Source organism: Panthera leo, chromosome B3 (genome assembly GCF_018350215.1).
Source record: "Panthera leo isolate Ple1 chromosome B3, P.leo_Ple1_pat1.1, whole genome shotgun sequence".
Taxonomy (NCBI): Eukaryota; Metazoa; Chordata; class Mammalia; order Carnivora; family Felidae; genus Panthera; species Panthera leo.
In genome coordinates this window covers 9,063,399-9,087,163 of record NC_056684.1, presented here as the reverse complement: position 1 = coordinate 9,087,163, position 23,765 = coordinate 9,063,399, and the positions used below count along the sequence as shown (strand labels likewise).

The window sequence follows — 23,765 nt, the reverse complement described above, 5'->3', positions numbered from 1 at the left end:
TGAGTGGCTTGGTGCCTGGATCTCAGCACCATCTGGGAGATCAAATACTTTGTGTTTGCTCACTAGTTCATTAGTTGATTCCAGACGTTTGTTCTTGTTCAGATCTTTTATGGACCCTATCCATTAAACAACATCTTTGTAAGCTTTTTATTTTTAAAGGAAAACATTTACATCAGATTCCCCGTATGCACACATGCGTGTATATGCATTGAAATAAAAGTTTCTAGATCACAGTGGACCTTTGCTACATGAAACGATATTGATATAATCTATTCTATTACAGTTGATTCAATTTCATCCACAAAGTTAGTCAGAACCTATGAAATTGATTTTACAATCAACTATTGGGTCACAACTTGCAGTTTGAAAAAAAACTGTTCTTAGAAAATCTAGAGAACTTTTTGTTTCAAAACAGAGCCCCTCGCCGCCTCTCTTCCTACTTCCTGGATTGCACATTCTCTGAGTCCTTTAGTGTAGATGCTTTGGGGGCCAACCCTGTACTCTGTTATTGATTGCATTTCCTCACAGATATTATCTGTTCCTGTGGCTCCAATGATCATTGTTACCATAGTGACTCCTGAATATGTATCTCCAACTCCAGATCTCTCTAGAATTCTGTATCTATGCTTCTAGCGTCATTCTCAAAAGTTCCATGTAGCTGTGTGCCCCTCATCCTGAGCTCAGCACTTCCCAAATAGAAATGATTACCTTCTGTAAACACCTCAGTTTCCCTCTTTTGTTGTAATGGCTTTTTTGTTCTCCCATTTACCCCAACTGAACACTTCAGGCCATGACCAACTTTTGCCTTTACTTTGCCCTTCACAACAAGCCTGTCATCAAATCCTGTGAATTCTTTGTTTACAAGCTTCACCTCATGTTTCTGACCTTGACACCATACCCCTTTGATCCAAAATCAATCAAAATCAATCAAATGGCTTATGACCTGTGCACTTGAATCAGGTCTCTTTAGAATAGTAGGCTACAGTGGTCTGAAACCTTATGTCCATCGTTGCCCTAAAGGTGTCTTACGCTGCACTACATGTTCATCCCCCAGTTAGGAGCTGAAAAGAAATCTTTTCTTGTTACTCAGGAATCAGCCTCACCTCTTTGACTAATATGACACTTTAGCATGTATTTCCTGCCATGTAATGTCACTATTTGGATTCATAATTATTTGCTATGTTATCACACTATTCGATATTTTCTAGAGGGTTTGGATCTGGGAGTCACCTTGAACTTTCTTCTCAACATCAAAGAGTAACCAAACCGTACTGACCTATCCTCTAAACCAGTTATTTTCCAACACTCATATGCCTATGAATTCTCTGTTGGAATGAAAGTTCTGAGGCAGCAGGCCAGGGATGGGGTTTGAAAGTCTACGTTTCTGTTTGGCTCCCAGGGAATGCAAAGCTGCTAATGGGAGCCCCATGCTTTGAGGAGCAAGGCTCCAAGCTTCCGTTCAACCTATCTTTCTTCATTCTCTGTCCATGCTACACTTCTGGCTGGAGCCCTTGTCATCTCAAATCCTCTTCCCCACCTCTAGTATGTCCCTCATAAAACTATCATCTAATGGATCATTACCTCCTCAGTGAACTCCCCAAAACAAAAGTGCCATGCAAATCAGAAATGCAGGGTCACCTTATAGACCTGGCCTGTGATCTAGAATGGGGCTCGGTCCTTTGCTTGGAACACCCTCATTCTTTCTTTTCATGCTTCCTTCTCTGCTAATCCCCTTTGATGAACTTAATGTGGCTACTCTACTTCCCCCACTCCCTCCGGCACTGATTTCCTTTCGCACCAGCCCAACCCAGGCTCAAGAAGTTTTGGCTGCATTGGTGTACTCACTCAGCCTCCACATCCCGCCCTTTCCCAACCCATCCTCCAGAGTTGCTGGGGTTCCCAAGTATAAACCAAGAGACTGGCTGGAGCTCTGGTGGGGATGAGCAACAGATATATGGGGAGCATAGTGTAAGGAAGGTGGTGGAAGGTGGGAGGCAAGACAGGGGAGGGGGGAGATATTTCCAGCAGCAATGGAGACTCCTGAGACCCATTTTCAAAACAGACACTTTACTTGAAGCAATTTCTGCATTTATGCCTCCTTAATGGTCAGTGCTGCAATTAATGGAATGCCTGCTCCCCGGTTAATAATGGGGCTGTTAGGTGGCAGCAATGAGCCTGCTGGCTTTGGGATCCATGGGCTGACAAAAAGACCATTGAACATTGACTTTTCCACTTTTCTTTCTCTTTCCCCAGGGCCGCCACCGAAGTTCTGGCAGTATTGCTGAAATCCAGTAAGCACCTCTTTTGAAAAGTCATTATTTCTTTCCCCTCTGAGTTCAGTGAAAGGTGCTCTTGGTATCTCCATGGCTCATTTTCAACCTGGAAGGCAATAGAGCCATTTCTGGATCTTTGGGGGGTGAGATGGAGAATACTATGGCTATTCCAAACACAAGGCTGCAAAGAGAGAGTTAATATCTGTCCATGTGGGCATGCCTGTGCATAATGCTGTCAAGATAATTTATTCTAAAGGGAGCATGTTGTCTTCTGCAGACCTGAGGAACTCTTCAGCTCCTTCTAACAGGGCCAGTGGCCCTTAAGGACTGTTGAAATGAGGTCCAGTTTCCAGTAGGATTGTCCTGTAGAAGAAAAGATTATGGCACTGGGTGGGAAGCAGGATTCTTGCATTTGGTTCTGATACCAGTTCATGACTCTGTATTTTTGAGCAGGTGGGGTGTTGGGAATTTCTTGGACAGTGTAGATTCTAATAACAAATTTATATTAAAAATTTGGCTCTCTTTTCAGTTACTTGAGTGATTGCAAAAGAATAGCTCTGGGGGTCTGAATAATTTGAAGATTTTTTTTTTTGTTTGCCTAGTAGCCCTGGTCTAATTACATTGGGAGTCAATTTCATGTGTGCAATATAATAGAAGACTCCATGCACTTGGGAGCAAAGAAGTCTTAGCTAATGTTTTTATTCCCCCCCCCACCCTTACCTCTTCATCTATTTTAATTTGGCACCTTGGAAACCAGCTGCTTCAATTGTGATATTTGTTTCTCTATAGGGAGCCCGAGGCCTGTGGGTAATAGGTGAACTTTAATAAAACTTATAAATAAATAAATAAAAATAAACACCCCCCCCCCCCAACAATGTATCTCTGTCAACTATACGCACAGAGAAAGAGCCACATCATGGAGCACTTCCATTTGTAGACTGAAGGAAAAAAAAATTAAAGCTTGAATTTATTTGGTTGATTGTAACTGGCCACAATACACAGGACTGTTCACAACTCTCTGTCCTGCAGGGAGAGTGAAAGTGCTTAGTGCAGGTTGGGGGAGTGAAGAGTGACAGGTTAGAAAGCCTTGAGATAGGAGGCGAGGGAGAGTATAACCTGTGGGTTATGGACAGGTTAAGGCAGAACTTGCTTCGGGTTTGGCATCTGGGTTCTCATTATTTACCCGCCCCCACTGCCGCTCCTGATGACAGTGCCCGGTGTTTGGTGCAGCAAGAGTGCTGGGTTGCAGGAAGTAAAGGACCCGAGAGGGGCTGGGTAAGCCATCCTGTGAATGCTGTGCCTTGGGAATGTAGCTTTCTCCTATATCCCCCGGAGTTTGGGTGGTAGAGATCTTCATGTCTCATGGGGAGAGAGCCCTGAGAGTGGAGAAAGGCTGGCCTCCCTTTCAACACACACACACACACACACACACACACACACACACACACACAGCCCTATTTCTCAGATTGCTGGCTTAGAGGTAATACACAACGTACTGCTATGTGTAGAAATTTGAAAGCAGTCATATGCCCGTTATTAACTATTTCCATATGAGGCATGATGCACGGACCCATGGGAAACAGTAGCCAGTGAAAATACTGACTAATTCGGGCTTGGAACCTTTAGCCAGGTTTTCAGCACACTGGCTGTCCTTAGCTAACTGAGCATGCTGTGCTAGGGGATCAACTTAAAAAGTTTCTAACCTCTACCCTGCCTTCAGAACTCAGCTCGGACCTTTCCTCCAAAAAAACTTTCCCTTTCCCCACCAAGACTGGGTTGGAAGACCTCCCCCATGTTCCCAGAGGCTCTCCCTCTCCGCATGATTCCTCTGTATTGGAATCACCGGTGTTCACCTCTGCCAGCTGATGGCAAACTTTTGCAGGCAAGGGGTATCTTTGTAGGTTGTTGAATTATTTGCATTAGCACAACGAAAAGCTCAAAGTAAATTTATGGACTAAACATTAAAATGAATGAATAATGAATACCTATGAATGAATGAAATGAATGAATGATATTTACATATATAAAAATGACAGTACTGCCCTCTACTACCTGAACCCAACAACCCACATACAGAACCAATGATCTTAACACTTGTAGTTCTAATCTCTATTTAACTATACTAATGGACTGTTAGGGAACTGATAGCCTGATGCTCTCCATATAGAAAACAGGTTTTATTGCCCCATTAGAAGGGTGTGTGGGGTTATTCCTAATTCAGCTTACCTGTCCATACAGACTTTTGTTTGGGTCTTAGCTGTCCACACTGACTTTTGTCTGGGTCTTAGCTTCTTTCTAACATGAGGGAGTTGGATGGGAGGTTCTCTATCATTCTTTCCACCACTTAAAACTCTACCTTAACATGTATTGGGGTTTCGAAACATTGGCACTCCTGCGTGCTGGACTGGATAACTCTCAGTTGTTGAGGACTGTTCTGTGAATTTCAGGAGGTTTAGCTACCTCCCTCGCCTTGACTCACCAGATGTCAGTAGCATTCCCAGTTATAATGAACAAAATTGTCTCTAGACACCACCAAATGTGCCCTGAGGGTCAAATATACATCACTGATGTATATTTGACCAAACCCATGAGTTGAAGCCCATTCAAGATTTCAAACTACCTCTTCCCAAATACCTTTATTGGTGTTTCATAGAAATGTTCTTCTTGAATAACTGACCTTATAAATTCCCCAGCACTGGCATCATTGCTATGATCTCAAAAGAGGTAAAAAACACAAATGGCAGAAAGTTGCTATGGGCATGCAGACATTACTTGAGAGGGAACAGGTTCTAAGCATTTAGAGGATCTTAGAACAAGGAGGGCAAATAGGTTTCATTACAAGTGCCAACTTCCATGTGTAGGTGGAAGGATTCTGAGATCCTATTTGAGCTCAGCAGGAAAGGGCTCAGCAGGAAAGGTATTTAAGTAGCAAAGTTTGTCATGGATTTGGGGAGGTGCAGTAACACAACACCAGACAGTCACCATCTTTGTTCTACCAGCCTGACCAAAGTATTGAGTGGCATGGAGGGTCTGGGGAAGGGTGGTACTGCTCCAGTAGGCTGGGGTTTCTGTGGGAGAGGTTAGTGCCATGGAATCCTCTAGTTTCTTTGTACTGTCTTCATGCATAGTTAAAACCTGACATGGAATGCCTGTCCATTTGGATCCCAGGGGAGTCTATGTCTGCTGAACCTAAATTCAGGAATTCAGTTTCTGCCTAAAACTTACCATATGGCACTGATATCTGGGAGTGTATGTGAGCCTTTGGTTCCTAGAGGCATAATCCTTTCAGCTAGTGATTAGTCTGGTCTTTACGCTTGTTGGTCCTATAAAAGTTGACACCGTCGTGTATCTCTGTAATTGCTTCACAAAGGAAGTGCCTTCCCCAGTTAAAATAAAGCCAGAAGGACATATCTACTACCTTGGGGCAGCCAATGCTTCTGTGGAAATAAACTTGGGTGGGCCTGGGAATCTGAGGCTAGTAAGGTCCTATCTGTACCTAATGGGTCTAGAGGGGGCTGGAGACCATCCCCACCAGCATCGAGAAAGCAGGACTGAGGATCTGGGAGACCTGGAGCCTGTCTACCTTAGCAACAAAAGAGAGAAAGAGGACCTGGGTCGCATAGGACAATTTTGTCATGCTGCCTTGGCTCTCTCTTCCATCTAGTAGCTGCTACATGAGAAGCCAATGTAGGATAGGTGGATGGCAGGAAAAGGGAAATGAACCAGAAGACATCTCTTGTCTCTTTCCCTTCCTGAGGGATAGCAGGCAAAACAAGCTTGGAAGTCCTAGGCCTGTATTCCAACTGCCTCAGCAATATAGGACGCTAAAAATGAAAAACCATTGCCCATCAAGTGTCCTTTTTGTGTGTGCAGGGGCTAGAATGGTCTAACCCAAATGTCATACCTTTCATGACATCTGTTCCCCTGTTTGACTCCCATGTGTGCAAACCCTTCTTCAATTTCACTGTACTGAAAGTTTTGCCCTTTTATGCTTTCACTTATGCAAAACCACTTAGCTTTTCATTACCAAAACTTAACAAAGCTTTGATTAAGAAATAGTGCTTCTACTGCAGGCAATTTTTTTCCCTCTAATAAACCCAAGTAACATATTGTCCTTTGTCTCTCTCCATCTTGTGGATTGCCTCCAGTCCACCTTTCCCTCCATCTGTACCTGTACCTATATCTCTGTCTTTGTTTTTTTAATGTTTATTTATTTTTAAGAGAGACAAAGCATGAGCCAGGGAGGGGCAGAGAGAGAGAGGGAGACACAGAATATGAATCAGGCTCCAGGCTCTGAGATGTCAGCACAGAGCCTGACACGGGGCTCGAACTCATGAACAGTGAGATCATGACCTGAGCTGAAGTCGGACACTTAACTGACTGAGCTGCCCAGGCACCCCTGTCTTTTTTTTCTTTTTTCCTCATCCTCTTCTCCTTTTATCACTGTCTGCCCCAACCCCAACCCCTGCTTCTCTCTCTTTTCACTCCTTAACACCCCTTCCATGAGCATTAGGTATAAATGCAGGTTTGAAAAATTGTGGCTCTGGAAGCATCACTTGAATGAACGTGTGGTGATGGCAACCTGCCTGATTTGTACTGGGTCCAGTGATGAATCTTCTAATAATGCCTCGGTATTAACCTTGTTGCCCAGATTTAAAGGTCACATTCCTGCAACAAGGCAACACCCAAAATACTTTCTGGTTGAGACCTTAAATCTTAATAAGATGATGGTTTTACTTCAGACTACTCTGCAACTTAAGAGGAGTCTGGAAGTTTTCAGAAGTGAGGGCGTGGGGAGGGTGTTGGAAATAGGGAAGTAAGTTAATACAGGAAGGAAGACAAGGAAGAGGGAGGGAGGGATACAGGGAGCAAACGGGAGGTTTGGCAGGAAGATCAGACTCGTCCTAGGTCTTCCTAGTTAATGCTCTGGCTGGCCGGCTCCTGGGAAGGCCCATCAGCCTGTTGCTGTGGGTGTGTAGGCAGGGAGGACCTTCTAGTACCTACAGCCCTGACTCTGTGGAGACACCCTCATGCTCTCAGTGATGTCTACTGTGGCCTGGTCTTCAGCAATGCAGTGATGGGAGGGCACGATGGCCAGACACCTGCTTTGCTGCAAAGTGTCATAGTAGGAGCCGTTATTGAGGTGCACCCATCTGAGGCTTTTGTAGGAATGGTAGGAGCTCTGAAGAGTTCTGAGAATGACACTCTATGTTTTAGGATGGTTGGCATTGCGATTCCTGTGACCTTGTGATGATGCACAGGTAGCAGTGGGTTAGTGCGGCCTTCACGGGACTCACAGGTACAACCTGTGTTCCCATGGGGCCTGTCCTCTTGACTTCAAGGCTCTGACCTGCCTCAACAGGGATTTGCCCACATAGTGTGTTTTCCCCTTCTGTTTCCAGGTGAAGGCCATACACTGTCAGAGCTGGAAGAGAACTTTGAGGTTGTTTAGTGCAGTGGTAGTCGACTGATTGGTTAATTGATTGATTGAGAGCTCAGAGCCCTGTCTATCTTCCACTAATTTCCCTCCAAGATGGCTTCACAGACACACTCACAAAAATATAGGGCTTCTGAGAACCTAGAAAATGATTGATCTTTTAAAAAAATTGAAAGTAGGGGTCCCTGAGTAGTTCAGTCAGTTGAGTGTCTGACCTTGATTTTGGCTCAAGTTGTGATCCCAGGGTCGTGGGATCAAGCCCTGTATTGGGCTCCACACTGAGGATGGAGTCTGCTTAAGATTCTCTCTGTCCTCTGCCCCTCTCCCCGTCTTGTGCTGTCTCTCTCCCCAGTGGAAAAAAAAATAAACACTTTTTAAAAAACTGAAATATATTTGACATATAACATTGTGTAAATATAATGCATGTTGATTTGATACATTTATATATTGTAATGTAATTGTCATTATAGCACTAATTTGCACCTCTATCATGTCACATAATTATCAGTTCTTTTTAGTGGTTGGAATAATTAAGATCTAATCTCCTAGCAAGTTTGAGAATTATAATACAGAGTTGTCATCTATATCCCAGAAAACTATTGGCTTTGTCCCCTCCCCTATCTCCTTATTTTTACACAGGGAAACTGAGGACCAGAGAGAGGGAGTGACCCACCCAGATATCTGTGACTTTGGAGTTTCCTGTCCGGATGACCCTGGCTCCTTCTTCATATCTCAGCACAAATACCTCTGTGTGGAGTTTTTCTGAATACTACTCAACCCCATTTAATGCCCAGCATTAGATTAAACCTATTAAACCTTTTATAGAATCTTATATTTATACCTATAAGAACTACCCATACGGTAATCAATGATTCCTGTATTTTTGCATATGTGTGTAAGGATTTTTCTTATTGGGTATAGCTCCTTGAAGGCTGGGGTCCCTTCTGTGTCCCTCATACTTCACATTGGGCTGTGCCCAAGACTAATACATTCATGGTGACTAAGGAAGGATTCCAGTTTCTTGATTTAAACCACATACATTTATTTTCAGCATGCCTTTAGTGAAGAGGCCAGCCCAATTCCCATCCCCAGAAAGAATCAAATTGTGATGTGATTCTAGACTCAATGTCTCTTCTTCTAACATATCTTTTGGAGAAGCGGGCAGTATATTTCTGTGATGAACCAAAAACCTGCTTCAAATAATATTGATAGATTTTGGCATTTTTCACACTGGGATGGACTGCTGCAGTCAGCTTTGTGTGAATGCGGAGTAACAAGCTATTATCTGTCACACTGCTGTATTGAAATGACACCACAGATATCTACAGTTTATTGAGTTCTTAGTATGTCAACCACTTCATATACATTTAGCCTGTCAAGGAGACATTGTTATCCCCACTTTACAGGTGTAAGAGCTGAGGTTTGGGAAGCTTACGTAACGCACACAACTTGTGGGCTGCAGAGCATACTGCCTGTGTCTAGATGCTGGGACCTGAGCCCTGTGCATTCCAAGAAGAGAATAGTGAGGATAGGCTTATTTAGCCCAAATAAGATAAGATCAAAAGCTGAAAGGAGGCTACATAAATACTTTCTAAGTATCAGAAGGATTTTTTTTTTGGGGGGGGGGGTGATTGGGAGCATTTGTCATTTAATTGAGAAAAGAGCAGTACGTGGTCTATCCCATATAAGCATTGGAATGGGACCTGGTAAGAGATGCCCAACATACCAGCATGGCTGTGCAAGGGGCCAGAGTCTTTGCTGTGAGGCTGAGCATCGGGGAGAATCTGATGAACGATGGGGTGAGGGAGAGGAAGGGAACTGGGACAGGAAGAATCACAGACTCCCATTATGTCATTCTGCATTCAACTTGGCACATTGGTTGTTGGTTTTTTCCCCCTCACCTTGGCTCAAAGTTCAGACCTCTTTGCCAAATATTTTTGTCTTTTGTACAAGTACATAAAATATTTTAAAGGTTTAAGCTGATAGGATACCACACATTCTCTTTAATCCCCTTCCCTGTCCCCCTCCCCTGGTCAGACTACGTAGCTGAGTGTGGACGGACAGGGACTGGCCAGACTGCAGCAGGTGTAGTTCCTCTTCTTGCCATGTGGTGGTGCTGTTCTTTTAGTTATCTTGGCCCCAGCAGTGGAATATTTATTTTCAGTGAGTAATTTGTTTATCAGGAGGTTATTTTAATCTAATTTTGGCCATATTTGCTATTCCACACTATCTGTACTTCCCAGCATTAGCAGCTTGCATGTCTTGAAGGAAATTAGCTGAAGATGGTCTCAGAGGCATTTGCTCAGCCATTATTTAAGGGAGTTGGGAGGAGGCGGGGTGAGTGGAGCCCTTGGTTGGAAAAGCCTCTGGAATTTGTTGCATCCCCAGTGATGTTGAGCATGATTGAGCAGGACTTACGGAGGGCGGGGAGCATCCCCAGCAGCTTTTCTGAGGGCTGCCTCTGGTGAACAGCAGCAAATCTTGCAGTTACCTTTCCCCATCTCCCTCATGCCCTTCTGACAACCTGTATCTTCCTCGCCTTTGCTGCCAAGGCCAAAGGCACCACTTAAGGGAAATGCCTGTCGGCCTTCCCACGCTCCACACGAACCCCTCATCCCATTTCATAATGGGTTTCTTGAACTGTTTCCTGCCGCCACTCCAGGAAGTACGAAGCAGGGCCGAATGTGGGAAGAGAATTACTGTTTATTAGAGTAACTTCAAGGAATAACCATCATGACTGGTGATTACAGAACTCTGACGCTTACCATGCATTTTACACGCCCATTTTACAAACGAGGAAGGAATAGTGAGGGAGGTGTGTGAATTTCCCAACGATCCCCGAAAAGGTAAGTAGAGAGCTAGGGTTTGAACTTGGTTATGACCGTCTCTGAGGCAGAATATCGTCATATTTCAAAGGCGATCCCCACTTTCCACGTGGGAGTTGGAGAAATCTGGACTCTGCTGATCGCCCGTGTGCTCTTAAATTGCTTCCTCATCGTTGCCCTTGACTTCAGCCTGGCTTTACAAAAATGGGCGGGCTCCACAGGATGAGTACTTGGAGGGTTCCTTCATAGGAGAACCCTTTTCAAAATAATGAGGATATGACACATCTCAAGTAGATAAAATGGGAGCAGAAGTGGGAGGCCCCAACGAATGATAGAATGATAGCCTGATCTGTCCCTGGCTACCCCCTCTTTTCCTGGCTTGCTTGCTTACTTGCTTTATTTATTTATTTATTTATATGCTTATTATTGAAGTAGAGTTGACATCCACTGTTTTATTAGTTTCAGGTGTACAATGCACTGACTCCATCACTCTGTATATTATGTGGTGCTCACCACGATAAATGTAGTCCCCATACAACATTTTTACAGTCTTATCGACTATGTTCCCCTATGCTCTACTTTTTATTCCTGTGACTCACTTATTGTATAACTCCCTTCGGTGGCTCCTGATTGACTCTGAGAAACTTCCATTATGTTCCTTGGGGCTTAAAGGAATCAAGTTTGAGAACCTCTGAAATAAATTTTCTCACGGGACGCTCTCAGCATTCAGTCTGTGGTCTTGAGGTTATGGCTTAAAGATGCGTGGACACGTCCTTCAGGAGGTTGGAAAAGTGTGCTCGGTTTTTACTATGTGGTGGTCATAAGGAAGGTGGCCATAGTGAAGTTTGTTTGACTCAGAGAAAGATCCGAAATGTTGTATTCACCACTGAGACCTGGTTGAAGAAATTTTAAGTCTCTTGGAGCCAAGAGACTCAATGAAACAATTCAACTAAATCTAATTAAATGGGGAGGCTCAGCATCCAGTGGAGATTATAACGGTGGGAAGTATGGGCAGGATGGTGAACCACCCTCCCAAGATGGCTGGGGGGTTGGAGGCATCCACACAGCACAGAGCTGTGGATGGTGGCGTTGAGTTTTTCCTCTTAGGCACAAAAGTGTTGGCTACATCACATACTGTTGTAATGAGATTGGAACCAATCCTGGTTCTTACACCCACACAGGATGCTGTCTTTTACCCAGGTGGTCCTGTACTCTCGCAGTAATGTAAGCCCTAGTAATGTAAGTTCTGTATCCAGGGCTTTCCCTCTGGCTTGATTATCTGCCTGTAAGTTTGAGCCAAGGTGTTCCTTTGACAACAGTGTGAATGCCTCCTTAAGGAGGCTCAGGGTCATGTGTGAAGGGTGTGTGTTTGCTAAAAGCTCAAACCACTTATTCTCTGAAAGGATAAGACCTTGTGGAGAATAGTGTTTGGATAGTGGTCTCGAAGCTGGCTCTGATCTTCTGTGGATTCCAATCAGAGCCCCTCTGGGTGTGTTCCTTAGTGACTGTGCTGGAACCACTTCATGTGTAAAGTGGGGAAAACGATACCCTCCAAGGATAATTAGTAAGATTTAAACAGGGTGATGTACATGTGGTAGGAGCATAATGCTAGATCTTAGTACATCTCCGTAAAGATCACGTCTCACTTTATTATCACCACCATTTGGAAAATCCTGGGAATTTCAGGAATTGATCCTACAAAGGCATAAAGCCTATTGCAATGTAAATTCATCTCCTAACATATCCCCTGAGTATTGAATGAGACACAATTGCTTTCAGCCTCTGTCTTCCCTCTAGAAGCTTTTTCTGCAAAAGGAATAGATAAATCATTGAATTCAGCATATGTGGCCCGTTCAGTTGACCCAACTGAATACCCTTATTTAGTTTCCATTCTAGGGAATCAGGGGTTAACATCCAAGGTTGCTGAGCTCTAAATGTTTTAGACTTTAGAACTTGTATCATCCTGGCATAATAAATGACTGGCTATGGATTGACAAAGATAAAGTATCACAGAGATTTAAAGAGATAGACAAAAAAGATAAACATCTCCCGGCTCTGAAGGTGCACAGTAACTTCTTCATCACATTCAGGACCGACTGTACAATTATTTGTTTATGTCGAGGTGTAAGTCAGGTGTTTCCTCCAGACTCTAATATTAGCAGTTTACAAAGCACCTTTTCATGTATTATCCCATTTAATCTTTACATAGTCTTGCAAGACAGGCAAATATTTAACTATTGTATAGTGATTCTCGACATGAGCGATTTTGCCCCGGAGGGGACATTTGGCACGTTTTGGTTGCCATATCTAGTGAGTAAGACCAGGATGCCACCCAACATCCTGCAGTCCCCACTCCTGCTCCCCAGGAAATGAGAATATCCAGCCCCAAAAGGCAATCGTGCAAGGCTGAGAAACTGTTCTGTAGAGAAAACATCGGGGCTCAAAGGGGTTGACTGACTTGCCCAAGATTGTGTAATAGGAACCTGACATATTGGCATTAAAATCCATACGTTCATTTCACTTCCAGAGAATTTCATATCTTTTTTTTTTTTCCTAAGAAATAAGAGTTTGCCTAAATGAAATGCTTCCCAGGACCACTGCATGCACACGGATGATGGTGAGGCTGCTGTGGTGGCAGGGGCGGTTGGAGACCCCGCTCAGCCTCTCCCTGAGCCCCTGCCCCAATCCCAGGGGCACACAGCAAAGCAAGCACTGCCACCCATACAGTATGACCCAGGGAACACCAGACCCCACCTGGCATCCCCAGACTCCCAGCTTTCATTGCAGCCATCACATTATCTATCTATCTATCTATCTATCTATCTATCTATCTATCTATCTATCTATTATTGATTAGGGGATGACAGACTGAGAGTTGTGCTTTAGTAAGATGTGTTGGGCCATGGAGGAGAGCTGGAGGCAGAGGGCCCCCATAAGAGTCTACTGTGAGTACAGTCTGGGTGATAGGAGAGAGGACCAGATGCATCAGGGGTGACAGGACTCAAGCTGGAACCAGGGAGCACAAGGCTAGGGTCCCGTGCTTCCTTACCGCTGTGCTGTTGAACGCCCTAAGGCCAGAGGGCAGTCTTAGCCAGCAGCGCGGAGGCACACGCTCCCGCCTTCCTGCAGCGCCCCCTCCAGGCCCGGAGGCATACTGCAGCATGTACAGATTGGCATGGGATGTTGCCTCACTTTGCGGGTGTGTTTCCCGCTGATATCACTGTTCCTCTGTCCCTGGCCAGAAGCAGGCAACGCCACCGACAGACTGGTATCTCACTTAGCAATTGACAGAGAAAAGCAACGGGGAAGGTCTCAGCTTTCTTCTTTCTGGTGTAAATCCTGGCTCTCCTCTTCAAGTATCATCTTCTGATGAGTTGACGATGGAAAGACAGTGAAACCAGGAAGGTTTTCTGCAGGGACTCAGATGGGACAGTGGCTTGTCTTGGGTCTTGGCAAGTGTTTCTTTCCCTACCGAAGTCTAGACTCAAAATAAAAGTTGGGATGGGTAGGAAAGCACCTGGAAAAATTGAGGTCCAGGCAAAGATGATCATTCTTAAGTGCTTTCTTGCAGAGATTACGAAAACAAATAACAAAAAGGAGAGTGAGAAAATCTCAGCGTGACATATCCCTCCACTTTTACACAACCTGCCATGATGGATGTCAAAATGGCAGAGGTCACTCATTCTGATCCCTACGCTCCTTTTCAATAATCTCCTACTCTTGTCTCACTTTTTCTACCCGCTTTGGCTGCAGACTTTTTGTTATCTGTACACCAAGTTTGGGCTTCTCCATTTGCTTTCCTCTCAAGATTTCTGGAATTTTCTGCCACCAGATCTCTCCTTCCTGATTCCTTCTTATCATTCAGATCTCAGCACTAATACCGTCTCCTTGAAGGGTCTTTTCCTTGACCACCCAATCTAGAGTAGTTGCGCCTTTAGTCACTCTACCATTACTATTTTTTTTTAAAGTTTATTTATTGGGGCACCTGGGTGGCTCAGTCGGTTAAGCATCTGACTTTGGCTCAGGTCATGATCACGGTTCATGAGTTCGAGCCCCACATCAGGCTCTGTGATGAGTCTGCTTCAGATTCTGTGTGTCTCTCTCTCTCTCTGCCTCTCTGCTGTTCTTGCTCCATCTCTCTCTCTCTCTCTCTCTCTCTCTCTCAAAAATAAATAAAAAAACATTTAAAAATTAAAAAAAATGTTTATTTATTTTGAGAGAGAGAGAGTGCATGCATGGGGTAGGGGCAGAGGAAGAGGGAGAGAGAATCCCAAGTAGGCTCTGACTGGTCAGTGTGGAGACCAACATGGGGCTTGAACTCACAAACTATGAGGTTGTGACCTGAGCCGAAATCAAGAGTTGGATGTTTAACCAACTGAGCCACCCAGGGACCCCTCTACCATTGTTCTTTATTTTGCCCTGTAGTACTTGTCACTATCTGAAATTATTTTTTTCCCCTTTGTGTGTGTGCCTATTTAGAGGTGTGTCTCTCCAGCTCCCCCATGGGAAAAAAGCCATGGTCTAGCCCATCTCCTACTGTAGTACCCCAGTGCTTAGAACAGTGCCTGGCATATGCTGGTGCATAGTACTTGCTAAGTAAGTGTTTGTTGAATGAAGTAATGGTGGTGCCTTGGATGTGGGGAATATGAGCATAATTTCAGTTGACAGTTTACTGAGTACCTCACTACAGCAGGATCTGGCTTTCAGGACCAAATGCCTCTGCATATTTGCATATGCAGAGAAAACCTCTCAAGTGATAACCTCTTGCTGGGAATGAAGTCCTTTTAGAGAATTTTCAAACTAACAATATTGAAAAGTGAATCATATTTCCTCAAACCTAAGATGTCATGGACTATAAGATGTACAACTTTTTACGTACCACTGAGTGAAAAAACACTGCCAGTTATAATGGAAACACTATCATCGGTTAGAAGCACCTTAATTTTGGAAATGCCAGTGTGAAAAAATACATTCCTTAGAATTGATAAAGTACAAGATGAGATTGATCCATCGTGGGGAATGGCGAGCCCTGAACCGCAGGTGTGTGGTGTGCTGTCTGGAGTATGTCCATGATGGTACCACCTTCTCTTTTAGCATCCCAGCCTAACGCCCTTCCTTAGACATGGTTCTCACCAAGGGCTAGCAGAAAAGGAAGATGTGGATTCCGAGGCTTTCCTGAGAGTGGAGAAATTCCTAGGGTTTGGGAACATATCTACGGAGAGGTATTAGAATTGGCGACTAAAAAATAAAAGCAATGCAAGAGTCTAGATTGAAAACTGCTGTGAAGGATATTCTCTAATGCCTCTCAGCTGTGATTTCTGGGGCTTAGGAAAAGCATCTTTCATTTTTTAAAGGCGGTCAGTGGGAAAACACCTTCAGTTGAAATCAAAATTTACTTTATAGTCAAGTTTCCTGAAATGCATCTATTCTAAAAAAGGGGAAAAAAAGGATCCCTGCAAGCTAATTCAATAGCATCATTCTTATTTGGGCTAATGATAGTCATGTAGAATTTCCACCATCAATGACATTAAGATTAGCCCTGTCTCAGTACACGTACTTCTGCTCCTTCTTTGTGAGCGAGACCTGCTGCAGCCACCAGGGGGAGGAGCCCATGAGAGCTGGCCTGTTCCCTCCTGCTCCACAGCACAGCACTCCCATCAGAGCCTGGCTTCTGGACTGGCCTCATGGAATCACTGGCTGAGAGTCAGGGAGACTCCCAAACACCTCCTCCAGTGACCTGAAGAGCCACAGGTGTCCTGGGACCTTTAAATCTTGTCAAGTTTCCTATTAAAAATAAACTCTCCTCACAACTTAGGGGCCTGGGAGGGAACAGAGAAGTTGGGTGCGTGGAAGGGCTGAGCCAAGGTAAAATTGGCTGCAAGCCACTCCCCTCAAGCACCCCAGGCTTCAGGTGTTCACTGGCTTTATCTCCAGTAGTTTTTCAGGAATCTTCCTCAAGAAGTTGGTTACTCTGGCAACAGCTAAAGGGCTTTTTTTTGGGTGCAAAAAAGTGTAAACTATCATTGCTTTGGGAGTAACAGTGTGGGATTTCATCTTTGGTGGCAGATGGGGAGTCCCACTGGAATCATGGATAGGGCTTTTGTGAGCTCTAAGGGCTTCAGTGAGTTGTCTGACTTCTCCCAGCCCCTGTGCCTTCATTTGTAAAAGGAGGAAGATAATGCTTATCTCAAAGCATTTCCATGAGATAAATGAGATAATCATGTAAAATGATTAACCCAGTACTGAGAACATAGGAAACATTCAGTAAATAAATACTCCGTAATTGTAAATGGTGTTATAATGGCAGAGTAGGCAGCTCGTTGTTCATATAATATGATTTATAAGTCTTAGTAAAAGCCTGCTTTGTCCAGAAATATCTTCTAAATTGACTCCCTGTAAAGACCACAAAAGTAATGTGTTACAAAGCCAAGCATATTGTTTCCCATAGTTAAGGTCACCATTACCTTGAGTTTTAATAATGTCCCTCAAGGAGGAGTTCTCGGGTGGTTATTATAGAATGAGAGTACTGTGTGCAAAGTGGGTCTTTCTTTAAAAAAAATTTTTTTTAATGTTTTATTTTTTGAGATGGGGGGAGGGGCCGAGAAAGAGGGAGACACAGAATCTGAAGCAAGCTCCAGGCTCCAAGCTGTCAGCACAGAGCCCAATGCGGGGCTTGAACTCACAAACCATGAGACCATGACCTGAGCTGAAGTCAGACGCTTAACCAACTGAGCCACCCAGGCACACCCAAAGTGGGTCTTTCAGTGTGGGGTCCTGGTTGGGATCAGGCAATGTTTGTGATGTAGTTGCTCAGAGTTGGGGGACATAGCACAGAGAGGGTTTGGAAGCAAACTTTGAAGAGTAAATGGACATTTGGTATGTACAGTTCAGTGGTCTTCAGCTCTGAGAAGGGGCCACTATCCCAAAAAGGACTAGCTGAATTGTCAATAGTTCATATGAATGGATTTTCATGAAATTCCTAAAACAGAGGATAAAGCTATTTAATCACCCTGGGCAAGAAGTTCTTGGGATGGTAATGTCATAGTACGCTGTGTGGCTGAAGATAATTTCTGTTCTCAAGAATGATGGGAGCCTGGAATCCTTGTATTTATTCTTACTCCTATGTGCCTTATCAAAGGCAGGGATGGGCTGTTAGCCAGTTAAGCATTATCAGTCAAGAGGATCTTAGAACATTAGCCAGTCCTCTATAAAAAGCTTTGGTGTAATGGGACCCAACTGAGGTAAATTTTGCCAGAGAGGGCAACAATAAAGGTCTGCATTATGGACTTTTCTGTAAGGACACCTGGGATAAATTGGGGTGTGACCCTCAGTGTGTCTCTATCAGGATGTCTAAGGATAGATGGGCAGCGACGTAAAACTGGTGGATATTTTGGGGTGAGAAGTCAACTATGTTACACAGAGACTGAAGACACTTGACTATACGTTTACTTATTTAGAAACTTTTCCTTGGGGAATTATCACCGGTAAAAGGTATGTGAAGTTTGATGTCATCCTTATGGGGAAGGGAATTCTCGTTTATCGAGCACAAGCTTTGTGCCGGGTGCTATGCTAAGCATTTATTCCCTCTAATGAGCTTGTAGGGCTGATGTTGTAATTAATCTTTTTTTATCTTGCTTTACTCTTTGCGGATGATGGAAATATAGTTGAGAGTGACTAAGCAACTGAACTGAGGTTTCAGAGCTGGTAACTGGTAGAGCCAACATTCAAATCAACAGCTATGTGACCCTGGAGCTCCTGTTCTTGAATGAAGCTGTCGAAAAGAATATGTTCATATCCCGAGCATTTGGCACTTTGTTGTCCATAGTAATAGAGGGGAAGTTGGAGCCATAAGTAGATTTTGCTTATCATGTTGATAATGACAGTCATAATGGGTAAGAGGTATTGGGTGCTTAGTATGCGTCAGGCATGGAGCTATCAACTTTGTATGTATTATCTCATGTAATTTTCTCAACAACTCCCCAGGAAGGGATATTATTAGTTTTGTCATTCAGATAAAGACTTAGTGATACAACAGTGAACTGACAGGTTCAAGTCCACACAGCTGGAGAGTGGTGGAGTTCCTGGCCAGGTACAAGGAGTCCCAAAAGAAAGCAGACACCTGGAAGCTCTGCCTGCAAAGCAGGCCCATCGAGGCCATGAAGGGTGGGTGACTAAGGGATGGCAGAGTTTAGAGGTCTGCAGTAATGTGTCCGTCTCATCTGAGAGCGCGGCTATTGTGTTGTTTGGTTTGTCGCTCTGCCGCAGGTTCCCACGCGGCCTCTGCTTTAAGTCATCACTTGACCCTAAAAGGGCTGATGAAATTCCCAGATATGGGAAGTGAAGAGCAGAGATGAAAATTTTCTTTGGTTCTGCCAAGGAACAGTGGCAGAGGCGTGGACTGCTTGCAGGTATAATAATCTGGGTCACAGAGCATTTCTCCACCAGCCTGGCATGGGGCTGACTGTTCCCCATGAGACAGTCAATCTTTGAGTCTTGAAGGCATCTAGACTTTCCTCTTTATAAGGATAAACATCTCTATAGAGATGATCAGGGTTTCAAATGACTTCAGGGAGTAGGCAGGTAATTCACTTTTGAAGGGGATGGGGTAAGAGTAAAAAAGGGAGTTGGTTGCTATAGTAACCTAGGGGCCGTTCACCCTGCCCACAGGCATTTACAACATGGCATGACCAATAGTCTAAGGACCTCCTGTCAAAAAGGTAATATTTTTTACTGCTCCTGATTAGTAAAATGCATTGTAGAGTATGTGGGGAATAAGAACTACAGAAAAGCCTAAATTGAATCTAAAAAGTCTAAAGCAAATAGAATCCTCAGTCTTTTCCTCCTCTGTAAGTACTAGTGATATCTTGGCACATTCCCTTCCAGTTATTTATTTTTTTTTCTTTTTACCTGAGTGTAAAAATCTGCATCGATGGGGTCTGAGCCAAAAGAAGAAAAAAAAACATCTGAACCTCAATGAAGAAATACGTGGGGTAAAAATAAGAATATTGCTAGGTAACATTTCAGACATAATTAGCTACACAGACTTCATTCTGGAGGATAATATAATCTGGAGAGGCAGAAGTAGTAGAATATAAGAGGGTGAATTAGAGGGAAGGTCAAGGTTGAGTTCATGGATTTGCCAAAAGAAAACTGGCCAGAGAAGACATTCAACAGGATGGAGACAGGGCACTGAGAGTGCCTTTGAGATGGGGTGGGAGTGAGGAGTGAGATATTAAACTCAAATCTCCTCTCTGTCCAACCTACCCCCAAACTCCTAGAAGTTTAGGATAAACCAATCTACTTGAGAAATCTTAAAAAAATTGAGCAGGAATTTTTTTTCCCCAAGGAAATCTTAGTAGAAAGTCCTTTATATAAACAGACTTAAGTGCAGCTGATCTGTTTTGAAGAGGGTCGGGGGACCTGGAGCCTTCTCCTGCCCTGAACCCTGAATTCACCCAAAACATTTTCTCATGGCTATTTGGCCCCTAGAGAAGCACTGTTTCCCTCTCAGATCTTCTAGAACTCCTGCATATCACTGATCTCGGTGACCCTCATTTCAGTCTTAGCTCTTCTCCACATTTGCTCTTCCTCAGTTTGCTGAGGGTTTTTGAGGCATATTGACTTTTGCAAAACTCTGCAAGCCATTCTTAGAGAAAGATTGACTGAGGTGGGGTCAGCGGGGAAGGAGGTGTAGCCATTTTCGATGTTAGTAAACACGGCAGCTTGTTGAGGATTAACGGGAAATCATGAATAAAATCATTAGGATTTGATAAGGGATTTTTCTCTGAGACAATTAAAGATTTTTTCCCCATTATCCCTGCCCCCTACCCCTCCAAAGAGTAGGGGATGAAGGTCATTAAGATAACACATTATTAGTCTCATACCCTTAAAATAGATAAAAGACAGAAGACCTTAACCTCTCTGTGCCCACGGGGCCTCTGTCCACTGTGTTTGCTATTCTGGCATCTTTCCAGCGGGTGATACTTTAATACCTCCTACTTAATCCTCGATTTTCTTTTAAACGTCAGATATTGGATAGGCTGGAACCTCATTCAGGCAGTAAAGAACTCTGGTGCTTTGTGGCTGCAACCAGCCAAGGAGAGAAATACGGTTGATGCAAAAGAATAATTCATTAAAGGAGGTAATGACAGCAATTTAAACCTTCTGCAAACACATCACCTGGCAAACAAAGCTCATCACCCTCAGTTCAGGGTCATGGCTGAATGAAATGTTGTAAAAGTGAAAAAACAAAAAAATTAAACAAACAAACAAACAAACAACAATGATCCCAACTGTACAAATGGCTCAAAAATCTCAGTGGGGCTCAGTGAAGCCTGACAACTTAGAATTTGACAAACTCACAGAAAGCAACAACAAAAGAATTTCTTTAATATTATGAGAAAACCCCTCTGGAATAAAGCCCTGAGTTTTTGTGTTATTTTTTCACTTATGTGTACTTACATGGTCTTAGGGAAAAAAATCTGACTTTGAGCTGAAATTTGCTTCTCCAATTACGGCTCAGGGGATCTGTCTCACACACCCTCGGCCAGAAGCCTATATTGTCTCATAAGCCAGCTTGAACGGTGGGGGTAATGGAGAAATGTGGTAATGAGAGCAGGGCTGCAAGATTTGGGCATTTGTGCTGAGAGTCGGCCGGTGATAGCCTCCCAATGCACCTTGTCCACACAAACAGAGATGACCAGATGTCTCTGGGGTATATGTGGGCTGGGACACATTTGTCCACCAAGCCAGTAGCCCAAGGAGGTTCAGCTGGAAAGGGGCATATGTTAAGTGTTGAGACAGGATTCTTGGACTCCTTTTCCTCTGTGTTTCTTCAAGGAGAATTTAAAGTATCTCTTGGGAAAATTAGGACTTTGTGCACTTACCCTCTAGGGTGTGTCTCATGGGAGGCCTCCACCAGGATCGTTCAGTCAACAAAGAGAAATTGTGTAGACGTGAAGGGAACCAGAAAAGCACTCTATTATGTTCCCCATCAGATGTAAGAAAACCCCATACCACATCCTGCTGAGTGGGCTTCCCACCCCTGTCTTAACATTGTTAGTGCCCGGATGTCCATTTCCACATAGAGTCCATTCTCTTGTTGAATAGTCTTGACTATGAGGAATTCCTTTCTTGGACTGAGCCAGACCTTGATTATCTATAAGCTGGCTTCTGTGCTCTTTAGGAAAAACACAATATAGCTGTTACACATGATAGCCTTTCAGATATCATGTCTCATTCAGGGTCTTCTTCCAAGACTAAATCTTATAATTTGCTCAACCCAATGACAATACCCTAAGTCCACTGAGATTTAGGAAAAGAAGAATGGAAATCTGGTGGAAATGTCTCTGTCTCTCCCTCATTCATCCCACCCCCCTAACTATTACAGTTTTTTTCTGAACTTTTTAAGAATAAGTTACAGACTTTCACATATTCCTATTGTGAATTTCCTAAGCACAGGATTTTCTTTTACATAGCCACAGTTTACCGAAATCTAATGTACATCGATACAATACTTCTAATTTATAGACCTTATTCAAATTTTACCAAATGCATCTCTAATGCCTTTTGGAGCAAAAGAAAAAAAAATATTGCTAGCCTAGGATCTAAATTATAATTCTACATTGTACCTACATATTATATAAATACTTTAGCCGAATTCCTTCCTTCCTTCCTTCCTTCCTTCCTTCCTTCCTTCCTTCCTTCCTTCCTTCCTTCCTTCCTTCTTTCCTTCCTTCCTTCCTTCCTTCCTTCCTTCCTTCCTTCCTTCCTTCCTGTTTCTCTCTTTATTTCTCTTTTCTTTGTCTTTTCCCTTCCTTTTTTTTTTTTTCCTTTCATGACCTTGACATTTTTGAAGAGTATAGATCAGATCACTAGTAGCATGCCCCTCATTTTGGGTTTGCTGTTTTTCCTCATGGTTAAATTCAGGCTATACATTTTGGGCAGAAACACCATAGAAATGATGCTGTGTTTTTCTCAGCACAACACACATGGTGATGTCCATGTTGATCCCTCAATGAAGGTGACATCTGCCAGTTTTCTACAGTGGAAAGTTATTATTAGTCCCTTTATAATAAGAATCTTGCGGGAGGTACATCGGGGCATCCTCAGGCAGGTGCAGCCAGGAGAATCTGTCATTGACATCACCTTTCCCATTGGTTTCAGAGTCTAACAGCCGCAGGGCTGTGAACAGAGGCTACGTCACCAGCTTGCTCAGGCTGCATCAGGACTGGCACGGCCATGACACAGCCAATACCTATGTGCTGATCCGCCGGACGCTTCTGCTCTGCCTCAAGCACATTGCCAACCTCCGGTCTGGCAGGGAGGCCTTCCTGGCAGCTCAGGGCATGGAGATCCTCTTCAGCACCACACAGGTAATTAACCCTGGGAACACCTCTGCAGTTGGATGATATCTGGATGGTTCCTGCTGAACAGAGCTGTGAGAACCTCAGTACGTTTCTTACTGTCTGCTATGGGCAGAGGTTCTGGATTCAAAACCTCATGCATTTGTTCACTCTTGTGCTGATCGATTCATTCATTCAATACATGTTTATTGGCAGGGCGCCTGGGTGGCCCAGTTGGTTAAGTGACTGACTTCAGCTTAGGTCATGATCTCATGGTTCATGGGTTCAAGCCCTGCTTTGGGCTCTGTGCTGACGGCTCAGAGCCTGGAGCCTGCTTCGGATTCTGTGTCTCCCTCTCTCTGCCCCTCCCCAGCTCATGCTCTGTCTCTCTCTCTCAAAAATAAATAAACATTAAAAAATTAAAAATAAATAAAAATAAATTAAAAAAATACATGTTTATTGGCTACACACTGTGTGGTGCAGTGGTTCACAGTATTCACTATAAAGCTAGTACCTGGGTTCAGGTCCCAGCCCAGGCACTTACAGCTGTGAAACCTTGGAGGAGTCACCCAACCTTTCTGGGTCTCAAGTTTCTTCTTTTCCAAAAAGATGGAAATAACAAAATCTAGGTTATTGCACAGCCTAAGTATATTAATGTGGAAATGTCTTCCGTTTAATGGAGTGCTTGCCATGACTTGGCTGCTCTAGAAATGTGAGCAGTGATTGGAATAATTAGAGTAGTGGAATATGGACATGAATATGACAGGCAAGACCCCTGATCTGGTGGAGTAAACATTCTAGCGGGAGAGTCAGATACTAAGGAAGCAAAGAATTCAACGAGGAAGAGAATTTCATATTGCTCTGCGACATCATTAAAGTCAGGCTG

The 23,765-nt window shown here is 43.7% G+C and overlaps 1 protein-coding gene across 3 annotated transcripts in view; it reads left to right on the top strand.

Moving 5' to 3' along the window:
- AGBL1 (AGBL carboxypeptidase 1) overlaps window positions 1–23,765 on the top strand; it is a 774,608-nt gene that overhangs the window by 67,202 nt on the left and 683,641 nt on the right. For all 3 annotated transcript variants that reach the window (XM_042941057.1, XM_042941055.1, XM_042941056.1), the window contains 2 exons: window positions 2,254–2,291; window positions 22,701–22,909. In XM_042941057.1, the coding sequence (XP_042796991.1) occupies window positions 2,254–2,291; window positions 22,701–22,909 (247 nt within the window). The remainder of the gene's footprint in view (window positions 1–2,253; window positions 2,292–22,700; window positions 22,910–23,765) is intronic.